Source organism: Mya arenaria, chromosome 15 (genome assembly GCF_026914265.1).
Source record: "Mya arenaria isolate MELC-2E11 chromosome 15, ASM2691426v1".
NCBI lineage: Eukaryota > Metazoa > Mollusca > Bivalvia > Myida > Myidae > Mya > Mya arenaria.
Window position 1 is genome coordinate 26,740,791 of NC_069136.1, and position 20,272 is coordinate 26,761,062.

Here is a 20,272-nt window from a genome sequence, read left to right on the forward strand (position 1 = left end):
CGCATAATAAAGGGGCAAAAATTATATAATATGAAAGATAGAGTTATCTTGATTAAATAAGAAGGTTAAATGGTTGGGAGCCTGTGTGTAAAGTTTCAATGCAATACATGATGTATTCACTGAGGTATTGACTTAAAAGTGGTTACATGCAAAACCTTAACCAGAATTTCTAAGTCTAATAATAAAGGGCAATTATTTGCATTAAATGCAAACTAGAGTTATCTAACTTGGTTAATTAAGTAGGTTGGATGGTTGAGTAACATTGTATCGAGACTCAATGCAATACCTCAAGTAGTTGCTGAGATATTAACCAATGTGTGCTTGCACGCAAAACCTTAACCAAAATTTCTAAGTCTAATAAAAAGGGCAATTATTTGCATTAAATGCAAACTAGAGTTATCTATCTTGGTTAATTAAGTAGGTTGGATGGTTGAGTACAAGTGTATAAAGTCTCAATGCAATTCCTCAAGCAGTTGCCGAGATATGAACCTATGTGTGCTTGCACGCAAAACCTTAACCAGAATTTCTAAGTAAAATAATAAAGGCCTATTATTTGCATTAAATGCAAACTATAGTTATCTTACTTGGTTAATTAAGTAGGTTGGATGGTTGAGTACCATTGTATAAAGTCTCAATGCAATACCTCAAGCAGTTGCTGAGATATTAACCTATGTGTGCTTACACGCAAAACCTTAACCAGAATTTCTAAGTAAAATAATAAAGGCCTATTATTGGCATTAAATACAAACTAGAGTTATCTAACTTGGTTAATTTAGTAGGTTGGATGGTTGAGTACCATTGTATAAAGTCTCAATGCAATACATCAAGTAGTTACTGAGATATTGAATTATGTGTGCTTCGAATAGTCAACCTAAAAATGTGACAGCAAGGGATAATAATATGATTTGCCGATGTAACTTTAATGTGACAAAGAAAAGTGAAGGTATACACTTTTATTATATATTCAGCGCCAAAAGGGTTAACTTACACTAAAATTTTTTTTTGTAAATGTTCAGGATTATCATATTAAATATTAATCATAAGGTGGGGGGGGGGGAGTTACTTTCAAACTTTATAGCCCCTCCTTAAGATAAAATAGATAAATTGATTTTTTTATTTTAAATTTGCCCGCGGGATCCATATTTTCATGGCTTAATTCTGACTAACAAAAACAATTAACATACATTGGTGTGGCCTAACGAATAGCAAGCTATACTCCCTGGGGATACCAAAACAAATCCTATCTGTTGCCAACATTGCAAGTTGTTTCTTTTGGACTCAAGAAATAGATGCAGAATAAACACTATCATGATACAATAATGATTTTCTGGCAAATGCTCTTCAATTTTATCCTACCAACATGGGTTTTCAGTAAAAGCCGGAGTAATCTTGTTAAAATCGTTCATTAACAGAAATTACTCCCAAGTTTTAAAAGAGATCAAGTTTTATTTTATTACTGCCAGACAGAATCTGCACATGCCACACTGTACAAAAACCCTAGCGATTGGAATCAAATTATTAATTGTGTTTAGTTTGATTGTGTATTTTTTGAGTGTTTTTAAAAGAAAAGTCACATCATCGACTTAATCTGTCACATTATGCGCTTAATCTCCAACTTGATTTATCAAATTATGAGAAAAACAGAGGAATTATTAAGATAAAATAAACAACTTTCTTCATCAAAATCTGATTTTCAGTATATTTCTATACAAATTGAACGACCCAATGACGCACACACAATAAATGAAACAATAAAATTGCTCGCATGATTTTGATATCCAAAGTACTTAAAATATCTTCTTTACAGACGCATATTCATGATATTTTACAGGGAGCAAGATTATAACCAATTTGAAAGTTATTGTTATCTGTAAATTATATCATATTTTATTTCATATTCAAACTGAGTTTCCCCGGACAATTTTAATGCTTGAAAGTAAACCAAATATCTACTCCACTTAGGTGCACACTTTGCAGAAATTAACTTTGTCTTAAAAGATATGGTCTGCATAAGAGATGCTTATGAAAATTTGCAAGAGAATATTAAGAATTCCCAGATGTTTCAAATTCCTGAACTTCAAAAACTGAATGTAAGGTCAAAGACTTTATCCCATAGTGCCAAGGAAAATCTGCCAGCCCTCTCAAAAAAGTGCCCCAAAAGCACATGGCAAAGCTTGCTCAGTTTACTAGGGTTAGTGTTGGGGTTAAGATTAAAGATGGAATCCTAACCCGCACCATCATCTACACATCTTTTTCTGCACATATGCACATTATGAATGTAAAGATATTTACCAAGTTTCATGGGAATGTTTCCCATCGCTCACATAAAACCAACTTCCATAACAACTATCACATTGCCATGACAACACCAAGGACACCGAGGGTTATAATGACAAAATCCCGAGGGTTATAATGACAAAACCTTGACAGTGTGTTTTTCTAAGCTTAATTCATGATAATTGATCCTAGTGAATAATTTTCATTCTAATTTTAAGGTTGCAACTTAAACTATTATTCTTAAAAAATCGCATAACGAAGACCTCAACTTACACAGACACTTCTGTTCCGTTCCAGCAGGTGCCACTGAGCGGATCTTGTTCAAACTTGGCAGGCTCGGCACAAATGTCGTCTGCCAGATTGCTATAGAGGCCCTTGGAATCGACAAGGTCAAGGGTGACCTTCATAACGTCCATGGACAGTGGACCCATCACCTGGAGAAGGGATAAATGGATAAAGATTTATGTAATACCCTTTAGCTGTGTAAGTCATTATGACTGTTTAAGATCTTTAATTAGTTAACCCAATATGTATAGGCTATATTTCATGTACTACAAAAAAGACAAATTTATTCCATTGCAGCGACTTCTGAAAGTTAAGTAGGTAATACCCAAACTAACTTGAAAATTACGCAAGTAGATTATAAAGTGTGACATCAAGGACCAATAAATGAGTCAAATAATGCACCAGTCAATTGTAACCACAGGCCTCCCAGGTCCAGGGAATAGTGGGGACTTTGACTTTCGGTCCAGCCAAGCCTGGGTAAATTCCCCGCCCTGTGGTGAGGAACTGTTGGTAAAATCCACACCAAATGCCCACGCATCCCACAAACCCTAAGCAAGGCCCATTTCCCGCTATTTTTGGCGCAAGGACAAAACCACCGCATTCACCCACACCGCGGGGCCACCTTAAAGGTAACAACACAGCCCATTTCCCCGGCTATCCCCAGTATACCCCCGGACCTGAGTGCACAAAATAATTAGGCCTAATTTGCCTGTATAATGAAGCTTACAATGAACTATAATTTCCAATTTACCTCTACATGGCTCACAGATGAACGGGAAATGTCTGGAGTTTTGGGTTCTGGCCGCGCCCCTCCAGTCGTTGCTGTGGTGATGGAACATAACTCTGCCACCTACAATGTACAAGTATTGAGGTAAATCGGGAGCAAAATTACTTGTTATGAAATTAGTCAATAAATTTGACCATACCTGAAATCTTAACACCTATATATACCATGCAAGTTGATCTTACCCTCAGGGATGTGCTATTAAAGCGCCCCTGAATACTGAGTACACAAAAGGGAGCATTTCAGTCTTATGCAATTATATTGTTTAAACACTGACATCATCTCCAGAGAATAAATTATATAGAAAAAAAATTAGTGTCCTTCGAATGCAAATATTTTTTTGAAATAAAATCTGTTTTAATTTTATTCAATAAAATCATGTAAACAAGAAAAAAATCAAGTAATACAAATTGTTCAATATGGGCAAATCCTTTCTGCTTCGAAATCGGCATGCAAGTTTAAATAAAAAACGCAAATCTTTTGCAGTTCTATTTGAAAGGCTTTTATAAATCTCTAACATTTCTTCACATATCAGTGTGTGGTAATTTCATCGCTAAAACATTTTAATTAAATGTTATGCATTGAAATAAATATAATGCATATTAACGTTTTGCATGCAAAAACCATTTATTTATGCCACAAGTTATTGAAATTTTCTTTGGCTGTTTGATTAACTACACAGTGCAGAATTAAATGCATCACGGCTGACCGAGTCGATCGAATAGCTGACATACATGCTTCGTCAAATACTAGACGACTATTCTTCATGCTTAATAAAACTTATTGTAACAAATTTGAAAAACTAGGGGAAGCATCGTTCCTTGATTTTATAGTATAACATTTACATACCACACGCTTGAAGTAATGACGACGAACAATTGCAGTTATAACCAGTGAGTATTGGTATAAGATGGTGATTTATTTCAGATATCGTCTACTGAGTGTTATTTCTCATGGAACCGACATATTTTCACAAAATCGTTTTTTTTGGCACTTTTTGCAATGTTAGCTTAGGCCAAAAAAAATAAAGATTTGGTTAGGGTTATATCCTATTCAAAAACAGGTATAGTAGGGAGGCTTTTTTTATTAGGCTTTATAAAAGAATGCTATTGTCATCATACATGTAGTAGAATATGGTGTTAACGTAATCTTCTGTAAAAAGCTTCAAAGGTTTAAACTTCATATTAACACACACTTTTTTTTTAATAACTGACTTAAAAAATGGTAGCATTGGCGCCTATTTCGTGAAAAGGGTTCAGTTACCCGAACTAAATGTTTATTTATAGACCTTATTACCCATCTACTGTAAAAATCTTACAAGTCATTTCCATCAAAATGCTGCTTATAAATGTGAAAAAAAAAACTGAAAAAAAACAACAATTATCTGTGATCATTCTTTTTCTTTAATGCCAAAAAAATGCATTATGATTGCTTATGTGCATTTTTTTTGGTAAAATGTTAATTGCAAAAAGACATAACTGTCATTTTAAAGTAGGTTATTGATGACTAAATCCCAATGTTAAAATGAGTGTAGAAAATTACAGTAAGTGCAAAACGTTAATCATTGTGAAGTTTTATTTTTATCGCTTATTATATATAATTAGTCAACTAATATGATTAACAAGGTACCAAAGCTTAAAATATCTCGAAATTATGTTTGCTTGTTATGAAAACAAAGTGTATACTCAATGGCAAAAACATTTTTATACTCAATGGCAAAAACATTTTTATACTCAATGGCAAAAACATTTTTATACTCAATGGCAAAAACATTTTTATACTCAATGGCAAAAACATTTTAACTGTTTTGAGTCTTGTTATATTTTTTAATTTATCATTTATACTGATAACATTTTTCGTTTTTAAATTCCTCTTTGCAGAGGTTTGAGAAGCAAAGATTGGATTGTCAAATGCAGCTTATGTGAGTTTTCTCACTTCCAATGGATTTAGTTTCGATGTAATTTCATATTGGATTGGAAAACCATGTGATAGAAGATCAGGATTTAATGTTTGAAGGAAAGGGTTGCGAGGGAAGTGGGGAGGGGGAATAATAGCAACATGGCATATCATCTCCCACCCCCCATGATCTGACTAAGTGAGCGGCTGGGTAGTTCCACCGTAGAGCTACAAAAGTGTTATGTGTTCCCTAATGCAATTTTGTAAATTGAATTTTACACCTTCATGTTTTCATTCAATTAAGTGTAATGGCAATTGTCTAATTAAGTATACTGATTGAATTGCAAACATGCACATAATTGACATACATGATAGACTTCAGATCCTTAATGCAGATTTTAACTGATTAAAAACACCACACAGTGATTACTTCCCTTTGCATTAAAAACCCATTGCACATCAAGGGAGATCACTGTGATTGAGTTAAATTGATTTTATACCAGTTCAGTGGCCATCGTTGATATGGTCATGACAGTTGTTCCCGAAATAGTCGTAAATTGATTTTTATTTGTATCAACACAAACATGTTTCATTTCATATTGTTATTGGTGCCTTTTAAAGCATATATAGTAGTATTAAAAGCCAGACATTTCACTGTCCCGAAGGACAAATTGGTATTCCTTCATGCAAGTTAACAGAAAATTGTCAAGCAAATTATTGCATTGTTTATGTGGGTAAAACAGATTCCTACTATGGAACAATCAATTCATTGATTTGAAGAAATCTAGCATTTTCTGGAATTATTTGAGCAGACGGGAAACAAGAACTTTAAAGCTGCAATCTCACAAATTGACAGTTTTGACCTTTTTTTACTTTTTTGTCCCAGAATCAGCTCATTTTGGCATTAGTACTTTCAATTCAGTCATATAACATATAAACTCACAAAACTTCCGAAAATTTTATTTTTTCTTTACGTGTTAGTAACCCTTTAAGCCATTTTTATCATCAATTTTTAAACATTAATATGAATATTGTGATCTGCTCGTTTGTCAGCAAGTGACATTTACACAAAATTCGGCTCATTCTTAGACAAAAATAGAAAACGTCAAACAAACAAAAAATTTTAAACAATCAATCTGTGAGAGTGCAGCTTTAAGTGAACTTAATAATGAACTGTGATGAACCTTTCAGATAGTTTTCAGAAAGAAAACATTCTAATGATGAGTGAAAATAATTATCACATTATGAATAGGCTGTGATCTTCTCCATTGAATTCAAACAAGATTATCATTAGTACTTCAACAATTCTCCTAATTTCAAATTTTCCCAAAAATTCAGTAGTTTTTTTCACAAAACTATATATACTTAAACAATTTTATTGTCAGAAAGACCTTATAATGACTGCATGGTCAGTAAAACCTAATTACAGTGACCTAGTGGTCAACTCTGGTCATCCTGTCTGGACAACTTTATTTCTTTTATTTGTTTTTCACTGGACAAAAGTAATAAGCCTTATTTTTCCAATATCAGTCCTTAAATAGGGGCATTCTACACATTTGGCTGTAAAGCCTTCCCGAAATATGTTTACTGTTATAAATGGGTCATGAGTAATTCATGAAATAGTTCCTTAACAGTTCATGAATATTTCTTGAATTATATTCCTTAAGTCCATAAACCACACACTTATATCAAGTTAATGAACACAAGTTCATAAACCACACACTTATATCAAGTTAATGAACACAAGTTCATAAACCACACACTTATATACAGTTAATGAACACAAGTCCATAAACCACACACTTATATACAGTTAATGAACACAAGTCCATAAACCACACACTTATATCAAGTTAATGAACACAAGTTCATAAACCACACACTTATATCAAATTAATGAACACAAGTTCATAAACCACACACTTATATCAAGTTAATGAACATAAGTACATAAACCACACACTTCTATCAAGTTAATGAACACAAGTTCATAAACCACACACTTCTATCAAGTTAATAAACACAAGTCCATAAACCACACACTTATATAAAGTTAATGAACACAAGTTCATAAACCATATTGTTGTTCATTAAATGGATGAGTATCAATTGTTCATTTTCTTTGTGAACTTAAATGGTTTGTTAAGTTTGAGAACTTATGCCTTGTACAGGGGCGGATCCAGGATTTGATATCAGAGGGGGCATAAGGCTTAGGGGCGTAACCTTTTGACTTGCCCCCATCTGCCCTAAACAAAATGATTTTGGTTTAAAGTGTTGGCGGGGGGGGGGGGGGGGGCATTTTTTATCCATAGTTGAGATGAAAAACTTGGGAGGATTTTTTAGGGGTGCTGGATACACACTCACCTGGATCTGCTAGTCCAGTGATTTATTTGGAATTATTTAAACCGCCTGTGCCTTGCAAATTGGGAAATAAAGTTGACTTTGTGAAAAATACAAAATAAGGCCAAAACAGCTAATACATGTATAATTGCAAATATACATGTTTTAACTTTTTTATGCATACATTTAATGCTGTTAAAGAATAAGCATTGTCAAGATTTTGTTTATATTTAAAGAAATTAATTGGTTTTTTATTCATTAACATAATCTGATAATCTGCATTTATCAAATTGGGAAAAAATTATAAAATTTTGGGAAAAATGGACAGTTTTTCGCAAGGGGAAACAGCCTTTAAAAGGCAGTAAATTGCACCAAAAAAAAATTCACTGTAGTCAGGTATAAAACCATTATGAATTGTCATTGGCTAGTACAGAGGGCATATATAGACAGAACATTAAGGGAAAAACAGGCGTACTGATCAGCCCATGAAGAGCAATTTGGCAGAACACTCATATACACAGAATTATATTTGTGTTAATGATTTGATGGTATTAGCGAAGCAGACTTAGGATTAGAGGGTCCCAGGTTCAATCCCAAATCGAACCTTTGTCAACAAAGTAATAAATAACAAGTTTCATCAATGGAATGGTTCTAAATCACATGCCTATATAAGAGATTTTATAATTGTGTTCATCGCTATATATCTTCTGATACTTGCTTGTCATTGCGATGTTAAATAAAGTTTGTCTTAACCTTTATAAGGCAAAAAAAATAAAATTGTTTTGTTAGGGTTACATCCTATTTGAAAACAGGTAGGGTATATAGGCTTTTTTTTATTCTTTATTTTTTTTATTAGGTATTTATGAAAGAACATTATTGTCATAATGGAGAATGGTGTTCAAGTATATTCTGTATAAAGCTTTGAAGGTTTTAAACTTTATATTAAAACACACTTTTAGAAAAAAAAATCAAACTAAATATGAAAACTTACAAAAAAAAATAAACGGACAATGAAAACAGTAAAGTTGGCACTTATTCTGTAGGTAGGGCGGGTAACCAAAACCAAATGTATTTTATTTCAGGCCTTATTAGCACTGAAATTCGGTCCAGTGTGCGAGTGGAAACAAGTCAACAGTATAATTTTGTACCTGTTAAATCTTGTTAAGAAAATGTAAATGATGTAAAACAATTCGTCAAAGCGTAAATCGTCAGACCTACATGTTGTTCGAGGCTGTTTGGTTAATGTCATGCAAGGACATCGCCCAGACGAACATTTCGTAACCACAATACTTTGTTTAACTATTATATATTTATATATACATTCATGAAACATGGCTTAAGGCTTTTGAATAATTTTGGACATCATAATATAAAATTCATGATGATGCCCTCTATTTGTTGTTTTTATACATTTTTTTTAGTTTCATGACCGAAATGTGGACAAAAAAAACTTTATTGTAATCAAACTGTTACATCTTAAGCCCTTGAATAGTTTAAACATCAGCATGATGCTTATATATATAAATATTAAACAATTATATTATTATATGAATTAATAATAAATTCTTTAGTTAACACTTTATTGAATATCTGCTTAAAGGCCTTCCAACAAAGAAATTATTGTTACTTTTTTTAAACTTTGCATGGCAATTGTAATATATAGATATGTATTATTATTATCATTGACAAATACTTCTTCATAATTCCACTGCCATGCAGAGCCAAGAAATGTTAAATAATATTTTCTTTTAGAGTATTTTGCAAAAAAAAGTACTTAATAGGATTATTTTTTTTCCAAGAGCGGTAGATTTCGTCAGTAGAGGGGTCTCAAAGGCAGTAGATTTTACCTACCACCAGTAGAGTTCACATGTATGTTAATAGGCCAAAACATCAATAAAGAGTTTGTAATAAGGGATTTGTACAGATTATGTTCCCTAAGGAATAATTACAATGATAACAATAATTTGTTGATTAAATGCTGTTATATTTTTCCTCATGTTCTAGAATATAAACATGTTTCACAAGGAAAAATTTGCATGAATAGATTAGAGCTTCCTTTTTTCAAGCATTTCTGGTCTGACATGATTCCAGAAAATAAGTCCTAAAGGAATTTAAAAATTCAAATGTGGACTTTTTTATTTCCTGAAAACCTTGTTTACAATCATCTACAATTTTAACAACCAGTAAAAATCATCCCAATTTTGGTTAAATTTAAATATAAAACTAATAGAAATGCAGTGCATTTCTCAGTTAAAACAATTTACTTTTTGCTAATCTTATTTTTATGTAAATGATGCAATTAAATGGCCTATAAATTAATGAGAACGAGTCAAAATTTGCATGACGCTGAGTCGCTGACACAGTTTAAAACCCGATATTTTTACAGAAAAACTCATAAAAATCAAGTCTTATAAAAGAGAAGTTGCTAAAAAAAAAGTCCTATTTAGATAAAACTGTCACTTGCTCATCAAAAGAATTTGCAGAGAAACTCTATCCATCCCAAAGCAAACAAAATCCAGAGTTTGTGTCGCCAAATCAGCTCATAAAACTATCAAGTCGATTTCACATAATATCGATAAGCATCTGAGAGCAAAATTTTACAATTTTTATGAATGAAATGAATTCTATCTCAAAATTTGCATGCCTAAGATAAGCTTTTGAAGGAAACCTCATGATTTCAATGCCAAAATGTGTTAGCAAAAGTTATGAGTTTGATTAAAACCTTCCCCTGCAGGGAAGACCACAGGCAGAAAAATCCAGATATATCGAGAAAATCGGAGTTGAAACGATATGACACAGAGTAGCTTGGAAAATGCCACTGACAGTTAGTGCCACAATTTCTGTCTGCAGCTTATATCAATGAAGATAAATAATGATGATAGTGTAACATGCAAAACCAGTCCCCTATAGATTGTCTGCAGATAGTCTATTGTTTTACACTCGGAGACATGCGCATATTGGCCCAATATTTCTAGATTTATTCCGATATTTGAAAAAGCAATGGATTCCTGGAGGCGAAATATAATAAATTGTCCTGCTGACCGAGAAAACGTTTAGGTTTTTCCCCCCGCGATCCATATCATAACCTTAATGCCGTCAGGTACCATTAAATCACCATGATCCATTAAACTAATGTCAGTTGGTACATCATAATGGCACTTAACAAGGGTTTTATATAACCTCCCCTACCCCGTGGTAACCAAATTTTCTTTATTTTCTACCCAATTTTTACACAACATACATTGAAAATTTTAAAAATCTGCATTCTGAATAATGCTGAGTTTTGAGTTTCTTTGTACTGTGGACAACTCTCTAGAGTCCAGAATTCTCTTTAAAAGGCCCCTGAATACAGTGTACCAAAAAGGGGGTAATAACTCTTTAACCTCATTATTTGCATACACTGTTACAATAACATTCAATTAGGCTTTTGATGGGCTCGCACAGAAAAGGATGGGTATATATTTGTAAGGAGTTTCAGACTTGTTTGTTATTCTAATTCATACTGGTAACAACTCTTAACTCACATGGGAAAATTTGATGTTTAAACATAACTGCACTGGTACATTCTTATTTCAGAAATGATATACTTACATTTTCATAATAATTTGAAGATGATGTGACCGCATTGAATAAGGCATCAGTTATTCCAACACTGAGGCGTTTAAATACTTCATCCAGACTTTTTTCACTCATCTCACGAACTAACCCTTCCACAGACGTTATGATGTTATTCCACTCATAGCCGATTTCAGCCATATTCGAAAGGCACCCTCGCATGACATCCAAACAGAAGCCATTGCATGGTTTAACGCTCACGAAACCGCGACAGTGTGAGCAATACTGGAGACGCACGAGCGCGTGCTTACACTCATCTTCAATCAAAATATTATCTGTCGTATTAACTGTCTCCAAAATAATATTCAATGCTTCTAGATATGCTCGTGCTAATGCCAATCCGCTACTCAAACTTGTGGAAATCTCTTCCGGATATTGCCCGAATGGTTGCGGTTTTATCGCCTGTCTATGCGTGGTCAAACAGTGACTATTGTGATGCGTCCACGTTTGTGAACTTTGGTAAATCACATTTTTAAAAATCACAGGAAAGATGTGGTCAAAAAATGTATATACACTATCCTGAACTATCACATTTTTTAGAGAAATATACTGTTCTACTGTTGAGAACAATGAATGTACGATAGGTTTATGTTCCTCTGGCGGAATGCCGTACCACTCCGTCAATTTGGCACTCGTACTGTTCAAAGTGTGGTGGACCAACGCTAGCACCTTCCCTGGAAATAAAAAAGGAAAATATATGAAAATATATATATATATCATAAGCATAATATATGAAATATATTTTTTTTTTTAGAAAACATATCAGGGATTTGAGTGACGTAGCCCCTGAAGGGCTGAAACCATTGAGCAATACCTATTAGGACGCATTAGGCCCCCATATAGGAGTCAAAGGCGTTAAAGCAATGGCCCTGTCGTAGAAGTAAAACTGGCTTCTTAGAAGCCCTTTGATTGCTCTTCTGACTTCATTTTGACTGAAACTGGATTGTCAATGCTAACAACACATAAAGTAAAAACCAAAAGCAACCAGTTAACTTTTTTTTATACTGGCGACCGTTCTATGTATTTATGGCATCCAGTCAAGTTTCCATGAAAAATATTGCAGACTTTTGGTCAGATCGACGGCATTTGATTCCTCTGACCTAAGGTCAGAAACTATCTGAATAACCCATATACAGAAGTGTAAGAGATATTCATATATATTCAAGTAACAGAGTTCTCTAAGCATATTGCCATATTTCCAAGCAATGGACTGAATTAACTGCCATTATATAATCGGAAACACTATTGTCGGAAAATAACATGCAAATATTCCATCATATTTTTATTGGAAGGTAAAAACACTGAGCTATTACAAAAAACTTTTGCCTGGTAAAGACGAGTACTTTTCCAGAGCTTACAATGCCTTGCTCTTACTTCAATATGCAGGGCGTTTTTGAGCTTATTTTATTCCTTTTTGCCTCAGATTATAATTGACATAAAAAGTAAACAGACAATTTAAGGGGGGTAGGGGATGTCCCCTTCATCTGCAAGTGTTATATATGTCTTATAATCCAGCCTATATTCAGTTTTGCTTTTACTTCAGTGTGTCTATCTAGGTTTTTTTTTTATTATATAAACATCATAGCATCATGCAAATGCTATGATCATTTATTGGTTTTTAGTCAGCATAAGCTCAACAGTTATTACAGAGTTATTGTCCTTGCTGAACATGTGTGAATTTCTTCTGACAGCAAGATATTAAGATTTCTTTGAATATCTCAGAACTGCTTTTGAGTTCTGGCCACTGTGTTTTACAGTCAGCAATTTATTAGTACAACAATTATTACAGAGTTATGGCCCTTGCTGTTAATGTGTGAATTCTCTCTGGCAGCATGGGTTTAATACCTGGGTTAAACTAAATTAAATGCATTTTTTTTGTTTACTTTGAGTCAGCAAAACATACAACAGTCTTGAAGCTCTATAGAGCTTTCAACTGACTATTACATATTGCATAAGAGCTTGTTCTTTATAGAATTTAGATGCACAGGTAACCACACTCATGGAACCTTTGAGAGTTGAACCACGCTGTTCTTTTCTATTTAGAATTTAAATGCATAACATCCCACTGAAACATGCTTTAGATACACTTACGAAGTTGAACCCCAATTTCGGAATACTCGACAAAGGAAATTATTAGTTTACAGCAGCGGATTTGTCACAGTTAATGACGGCTGTAAATAAAGCAGTTTCATTGCTGAAATAATCATAGATTTGTATTGAGACCAACTACAGTTGACAGGTTTTATGATTTTTAAAATGCACAGCGAACAGCTATGGCGGACTGACATTTGGCGACATCAAACGTTTTCCGTTGTCATAAATTTCTAACTTTATTTACCAATTTACTGCGTCTTTATAGCTGGAATTTCAACAAAGAATTTTACGACAAAACATTAACATAGTGTGTCTTGTATCAACTTTGATGTACGAATTGTTTTGTCGTATATTTTTGAGAAGTCAGAGGTATGCAATCTTATGTAAATGTTGTGCAGCTTATGCAAAAACAAACAGAACTCACAAATCAATTTTAGATGTTACAACCAACGTAGAAAATTGAAAATCTTAAAAAAAATAGAACTGAAGTTAGAATATTAATAAATTCAAAGCCTCACAAAATAATAATTAAATTGACAGTAAAAAGTGGTTCGTTTGAAACAATATTGAGTGCAAGTCATAAAATATGCATTTGCAAACATTATTCTTGCAATCCGTACGATAAATATGTCAAGATATGAAATCAAAATATGCCAAAACACAAAAAAAAAAATAAAGTTTAAAATTTACGTGCATCTCTAAGTTGATTACATACAATGTTCAAGGCATTCCGCACTAAAATCGGGGTTTTTTATGCTTAGTTTTTGCACTGTTAGGTGATTATAACTGTGGCACGAATTTCGTGAGGCCCATAAATGAAATCTCTTTATTTATAAGCCTAATTCAAAATCAAACTATTTAAAATCAAACTTTTATTGATGATCATTTATCCTTTCCTAAAAAAATAAATTAAAAGGCCTCAATTGAGAAATGTCTGTGAATGGAAAATAGCAACTAGTCAATGATGACGTTTATTATTCCAACCTCTATCATCACCGTGTTCACTGGAAAACCAGTGGTATGCCACTAGAACAAATTTTACCAGTGGTAATTTACCACTACTGATTATTGGTTACTCAAATAACTCGTATTCCACTGGATAACCAGTGTATTTATTTTCACCACTGAAATGAAGTGGTATTCCACTGGTATTATGCCATAGTTCACTGCAATACCAGTGTATTTATGTGTAATACTGGAAAGTAATGGTATTCCGCTGGTGTAATGTGGTATTTCACTGGAATACCAGTGTTTTATTTTTACCATTGGAATGTAATGGTATTCCGCTGGTGTTATGTGGTATTCAACTGAATTACCAGTGTTTTTATGTTTACCACTGGAATGAAGTGTTATTTCACTGGTATTATGTGGTATTTCACTGGAATACCAGTGTATTTATGTTTACCACTGGAATGAAGTGGTATTTCACTGGTATTATGTGGTATTTCACTGGAAAACCAGTGTTTTTATGTTTACCACTGGAATGAAGTGTTATTTCACTGGTATTATGTGGTATTTCACTGGAATACCAGTGTATTTATGTTTACCACTGGAATGAAGTGGTATTTCACTGGTATTATGTGGTATTTCACTGGAAAACCAGTGTATTTATGTTTACCACTGGAATGTAATGGTATTCCACTAGTGTAATGCGGTATTCCAATAGAATACCTGAGTGTATTTATGTTTACCACTGTAATGTTATGGTATTACACTGGTATTAAGTGGTATTGCATTGGTGTTATGTGGTATTATACTGGAATACCAGTGTATTTATGTTAACCACTGGAATGTTATGGTACTCCACTGCTATTCAAATGACATTTTTACTGGGGATCATAGTTTATTGTATGATCATAGCCGTTTGTCTTTAATTTAGACTTTCCTCCTAAAACATTAAAACAATGATTGTTCTTGAAAACTCGTAAAATGTGAAGGGATATAGCTTTCAAGAAGAAGGATTCTTAAAAAATGCATTTACCCATCCTTAAGACGCATACATCTCAGCATGCAGAGTAATTGAAAGTCGAGAGCTATCCCAGACAGAAGAAAATGTTGAGCACAACGGCAAAAAAAATCGCAGCTACTCTACGAAGTGCGGAAGTTTTTTTACCTCTTGATTTTTACATCTCGCTATAGGTATCAACAAAATATGACAAAACTGTTGTTGACACGTTCATATGTGAATTATTTATGTCTAGTTTTATTACAAAAGATGGATGTAAATTAGTCATGGACTGTACATAGGTTACATGTTTCATAAAAGGTTTTATATAATGCAGTGAAACTTGCTGTTGTTAGCGATTTCAAATGCAAAATGCAACTAAGCAACCATCGTAAATATAACAACCATCGTAAATTTATATCACCAGCCTAGTGCAAGAACTCAATAACTGCATATTCAAATAGAAAGCAGATATTGTGTTATTGCCTTATGGTCAGGAAATTTTAATTTCTATCATAAATTAATTATATATTTCTTCCATACTTTTACAAAGTCAACCTTTAAGTTATATGCATAGGAAATTTTAAGTACGCTGATATCAAACGCTTTAATTGATAATTAATGGACAAAATTTTGCCATTAATCATTAACTTCATAACATTTATATAAAAAATGGGAAAATGACAAATTGCAGTTCAAATGCATAATTCTTTTGAAGACCTTTTGCCACATTTACAATGCAAAAAAATTACAATGAAAAATGTCCATTGAAGTACAACACTAGCAGAGCGGATGTCAAATAAAAAATTGATTGTGATTAAACGCTTTTTACAATTGAATATAACAAAAATATTGTTATCATTCAAGTTTTGAAGGGCATGCAGGAATTTTGTGAATCAATTTTCGTACCCTGCTGTGTCAAATGTTTGCTTTTTGAAGTTAAATGTATTTCTTATGAGTTGATCATAGAGGGCGGGCAAAAATTCCACTTGAAATAACTATCATAGTGGGAAGAGTATGCATCTTCACAGTGAAGGAGAAGAATTCAAAGCTTAAAAGGAATTCAAAACCTTGATCATAGTTTAAACAGTATTTCATTTCAAATTGATCATTATTATAAAAAGTTACTGACAAATACTTGTCTTGTTTATAGTTCAACTGGTCCTGATATTCAAAAAATACAAACCTGAATATTTAGCATAATATTGTAACATATAAATTTTAGTATTTTTTAATTTTGATATACTTGAGATTCACCTAATTTGACCTAAACATGCCTTAAAATTGCCGAAAAAAGCTTTTTATTTAAGTCAATTTTCTCTATATATTTTCCATGGCATGTTAATTTTGGTTTGAAGGTCAATACACCTATGGCCAAAAAAGTGTTAATTAAATGGGTTATTGTCATCATTGTATCCTACACCCATGGACATAAAAGTGTGAACATTGAATGAGTAATTGTTATCATTGTTTAATACACCCATGGCCATAAAAGTGTGACCATTCAATGGGTTATTGTCAACATTGCATAATACACCCTTGGCCATAAAAGTGTGAAAATTGAATGGGTAATTGTCAGCATTGTATAATACACCCATGGCCATTAAAGTGTGACCATTGAATGGGTATTTGTCAACATTGTATAATACACCCCTGGCCATAAAAGTGTGACAATTGAATGGGTAATAGTCATCATTGTTTGATACACCCATGGCCAAAAAAGTAATATCACCAGCAATGTCCTGAACATTTATCAGGGGTGCAAAAGATGTGTCTAGCACATCATATTACTATACACAAACCTTCAGGATGTGTTCAAAAAAGTGAATTGTTAAACATTAATAACTTTGTCCACAGCTTTGTACCAGTGGTGTATTTAACTATCAAACAGGTATCAGATAAAATTCAAACCACTCGCTAAATAATTTTGTCAACAGTTTTATACCAGTTGTGTATTTAAGCATTAAACAGATAACAGACAGAATTCAAACCACTTGCTAAATAACTTAGTCCACAGCTTTGTACCAGTGGTGTATTCAACTTATAATCAAACAGATATTAGATAGAATTTAACCCACTTACTAAATAACTTTGTCCACAGTTTTGTACCAGTTGTGTATTTAACTATCAAACAGATATCCAGATCTCTTTCAGTGTTGTGCAATGGTTTATTTAACTATCAGATATCCAGATCTCTTTCAGTGTTGTGAAATGGTGTATTTAACTATCAGATATCCAGATCTCTTTCAGTGTTGTGCAATGGTGTATTTAACTATCAGATATCCAGATCTCTTTCAGTGTTGTGCAATGGTGTATTTAACTATCAGATATCCAGATCTCTTTCAGTGTTGTGCAAGGTGTATTTAACTATCAGATATCCAGATCTCTTTCAGTGTTGTGCAATGGTGTATTTAACTATCAGATATCCAGATCTCTTTCAGTGTTGTGCAAGGTGTATTTAACTATCAGATATCCAGATCTCTTTCAGTGTTGTGCAATGGTGTATTAAACTATCAGATATCCAGATCTCTTTCAGTGTTGTGCAAGGTGTATTTAACTATCAGATATCCAGATCTCTTTCAGTGTTGTGCAATGGTGTATTTAACTATCAGATATCCGGATCTCTTTCAGAGTTGTCTAATGCAAAAGAAACTAAAACTAAATATCATCCTGTTTATATAATAATGACACATGGTTAAAAGTGATACAATCTGGAAGCTTTTAAGTGCATTTTATAAATCATTAAGATGATATATTTCAGAACATAATGTGTGCAGATACATCTAGATTCACCCAATTAATGCATTTAAATAGCTTGAAGTATTATATATCACGCCTTAATTCCGCCTGCAATATGTTTAAGCCACAATCTGATATGGCATAATACAAAAATCTGCCGATTGCATTACATTTTTGAAAGATTTTGAAAACAGATACTGTGTTTAATGTTCTCCAAAAGGGATGACAAGAAGATCATTTGGGATTTATGGCGAAAGTGTTAAGGCTGAGAATTTGCAAAACATTAATTTCTTAATACGATCACCAAAAAAAATCTGAATCCAACCCAAAATTCACAATTATAACAAGATTTATAGATAGTTTAAAGCATTATCCTAATTTATGTCTACATGGAATATTTCTAAATCATTAATGGCATATGTAAAATATAATGATTTATTATAATCATCCCATATCCCTTCATGAAATAGTAATACAACTTTAAGAGACGTTTCATAAAAACATCTCCTCCCGTTAAACACCGAAAGTGAAACTTTTAACAGACTCAAACTTCTGTAATTAAAAAGCTTAAAATAATACGAGTGTGGCCTTATATCGACCGATATATTTTTCAAAAACGATAACCAAAATTATTTTCCATTGAGGCCTTAAACCAAAAACAAACAAGAAATGAAATGCTACTTATGATCAATGGCCCACTTTCATCTATAATTCTTTCCATAAAACGGGTTCAATAAATTTGTTTTGTTTTACTGAAAACGAGCCAAAACGTTAAGTGGACAATAAATTAAGATTATCGTGAAAACAATATTTCAACTAGTGGAAAAAAATCATCACATCAAGAGAAAAACAAACTGGGTCGATCCAGGAAATTTATAACAACATAAAAGATTTGATAATAAATCACAGTTGTTCTACATAACAATATTGATCAGTCCCTCAAGGAGCTATTCTTCTGGTAACTGGAACTGATGTCCCCTCGCTATGGTAAAGTTGCAAAAGCGAAAGTAATCGTAATTGAATGATGATGGTTGAATAAAGTTGTTTTTTAATGTCCTCATAGAAATGCTCATGTTTGTTGATGCTAATGCACGAGTCAAACATAGCGGGGGGAATGGGCCTTACCTGGGGTGCGTGACCATTAAGCAGGGATTTTACAAGCAGCTCATCACCGCAGGGCAGGGATTTTACCCGGGCTTGGCTGGACTGAAAGTCAAAGTCCCCGCTATTCCCTGGGCCTGGGGGGTGGGGAGGGGGGGTTACAATTGACTGGTGCATAAACGTGAGCACAGTATGAAAATGAAGTAAAGACCCTCCCCCCTTGTGTACCAAATATTGACCTTTATTTTCTATCCAAATCCTGTGTTACAAATACTATTAAACCATTTTGAGAGTCTGCGTACCAAGTAACGCCAAATTTTAGTTTCTCCATACCACTTTAAATCCACCCTTAGTCACCATACTGTATATAGGTGGCAGATCCTTGGTCCAGCCGGGCACAAGGTCAATTCCCCGCCACACCATGAAAAAAAAACTATCGTCTAGAAGCTTCGAGGAGGGATATTAAATGGGGGTTCCTTGTGACAGTGCTATACACTGGTGCACATTAAAATTAAAGAACCAGGGTAGCTTTGAGCAGGCTTCACTGCCTCCACCATTATAGCACCATTAAGAACTGCATGCAGACACTGGCAGAATTTACTGTGCTCAATCAGTTGTTTTCTCTTTATCCTCTTATAATCAAAACATCCACTCCAAATGGCACATCCACGATGCAATAACCTTTTGTTTTTGCATTTTTTTTTAAGAATATGGTTAATAATTCACTATTACAGTGGGGAATGTTGGAGATTTGACCAGAACTTGTTTTCTTCTATAATTTCGGAATGGTAGGAAATGGAAACAACGACAACAAGATGGTAGCAACGGCGAAAAGGAGTGTTATTGTGATGATTTACTTGATGATCTTAAATGTTAGAGGAGGTACTTTAAAATCTGCTGATGCAATAAATACCCAACTATGAGCAAAAAACACCCAACCATAACCTTCCATCACCTCCTAGCCAACCAGTCCAACACCCCACCACCTGGACCACCTCCACAGCCACCACACAAACAAATACCAGTTTTTATCACAACAAATAAAGCAATGATGCCACAATCAGTATTTTATTGGACCAAGGCTTTGATTTTCTACAAATATTTGCTGTCTGGCAAGCTACTGGCAGCAGACTAATTTATCACAAAATGGCTACTTTCATTGTCAAATAAATAGCCATATGGAATTGGTATTCTAA

At 33.5% G+C, this 20,272-nt stretch overlaps 1 protein-coding gene across 1 annotated transcript in view; it reads right to left on the reverse strand.

The window, feature by feature from the left end:
- LOC128220141 (glypican-5-like) overlaps positions 1-20,272 on the reverse strand; it is a 64,260-nt gene that overhangs the window by 20,052 nt on the left and 23,936 nt on the right. Inside the window, exons 3-5 of the mRNA XM_052928413.1 lie at positions 11,174-11,871; positions 3,314-3,412; positions 2,551-2,711 (exon numbers count right to left, since the gene is read on the reverse strand). Of these exons, the coding sequence (XP_052784373.1) occupies positions 2,551-2,711; positions 3,314-3,412; positions 11,174-11,871 (958 nt within the window). The remainder of the gene's footprint in view (positions 1-2,550; positions 2,712-3,313; positions 3,413-11,173; positions 11,872-20,272) is intronic.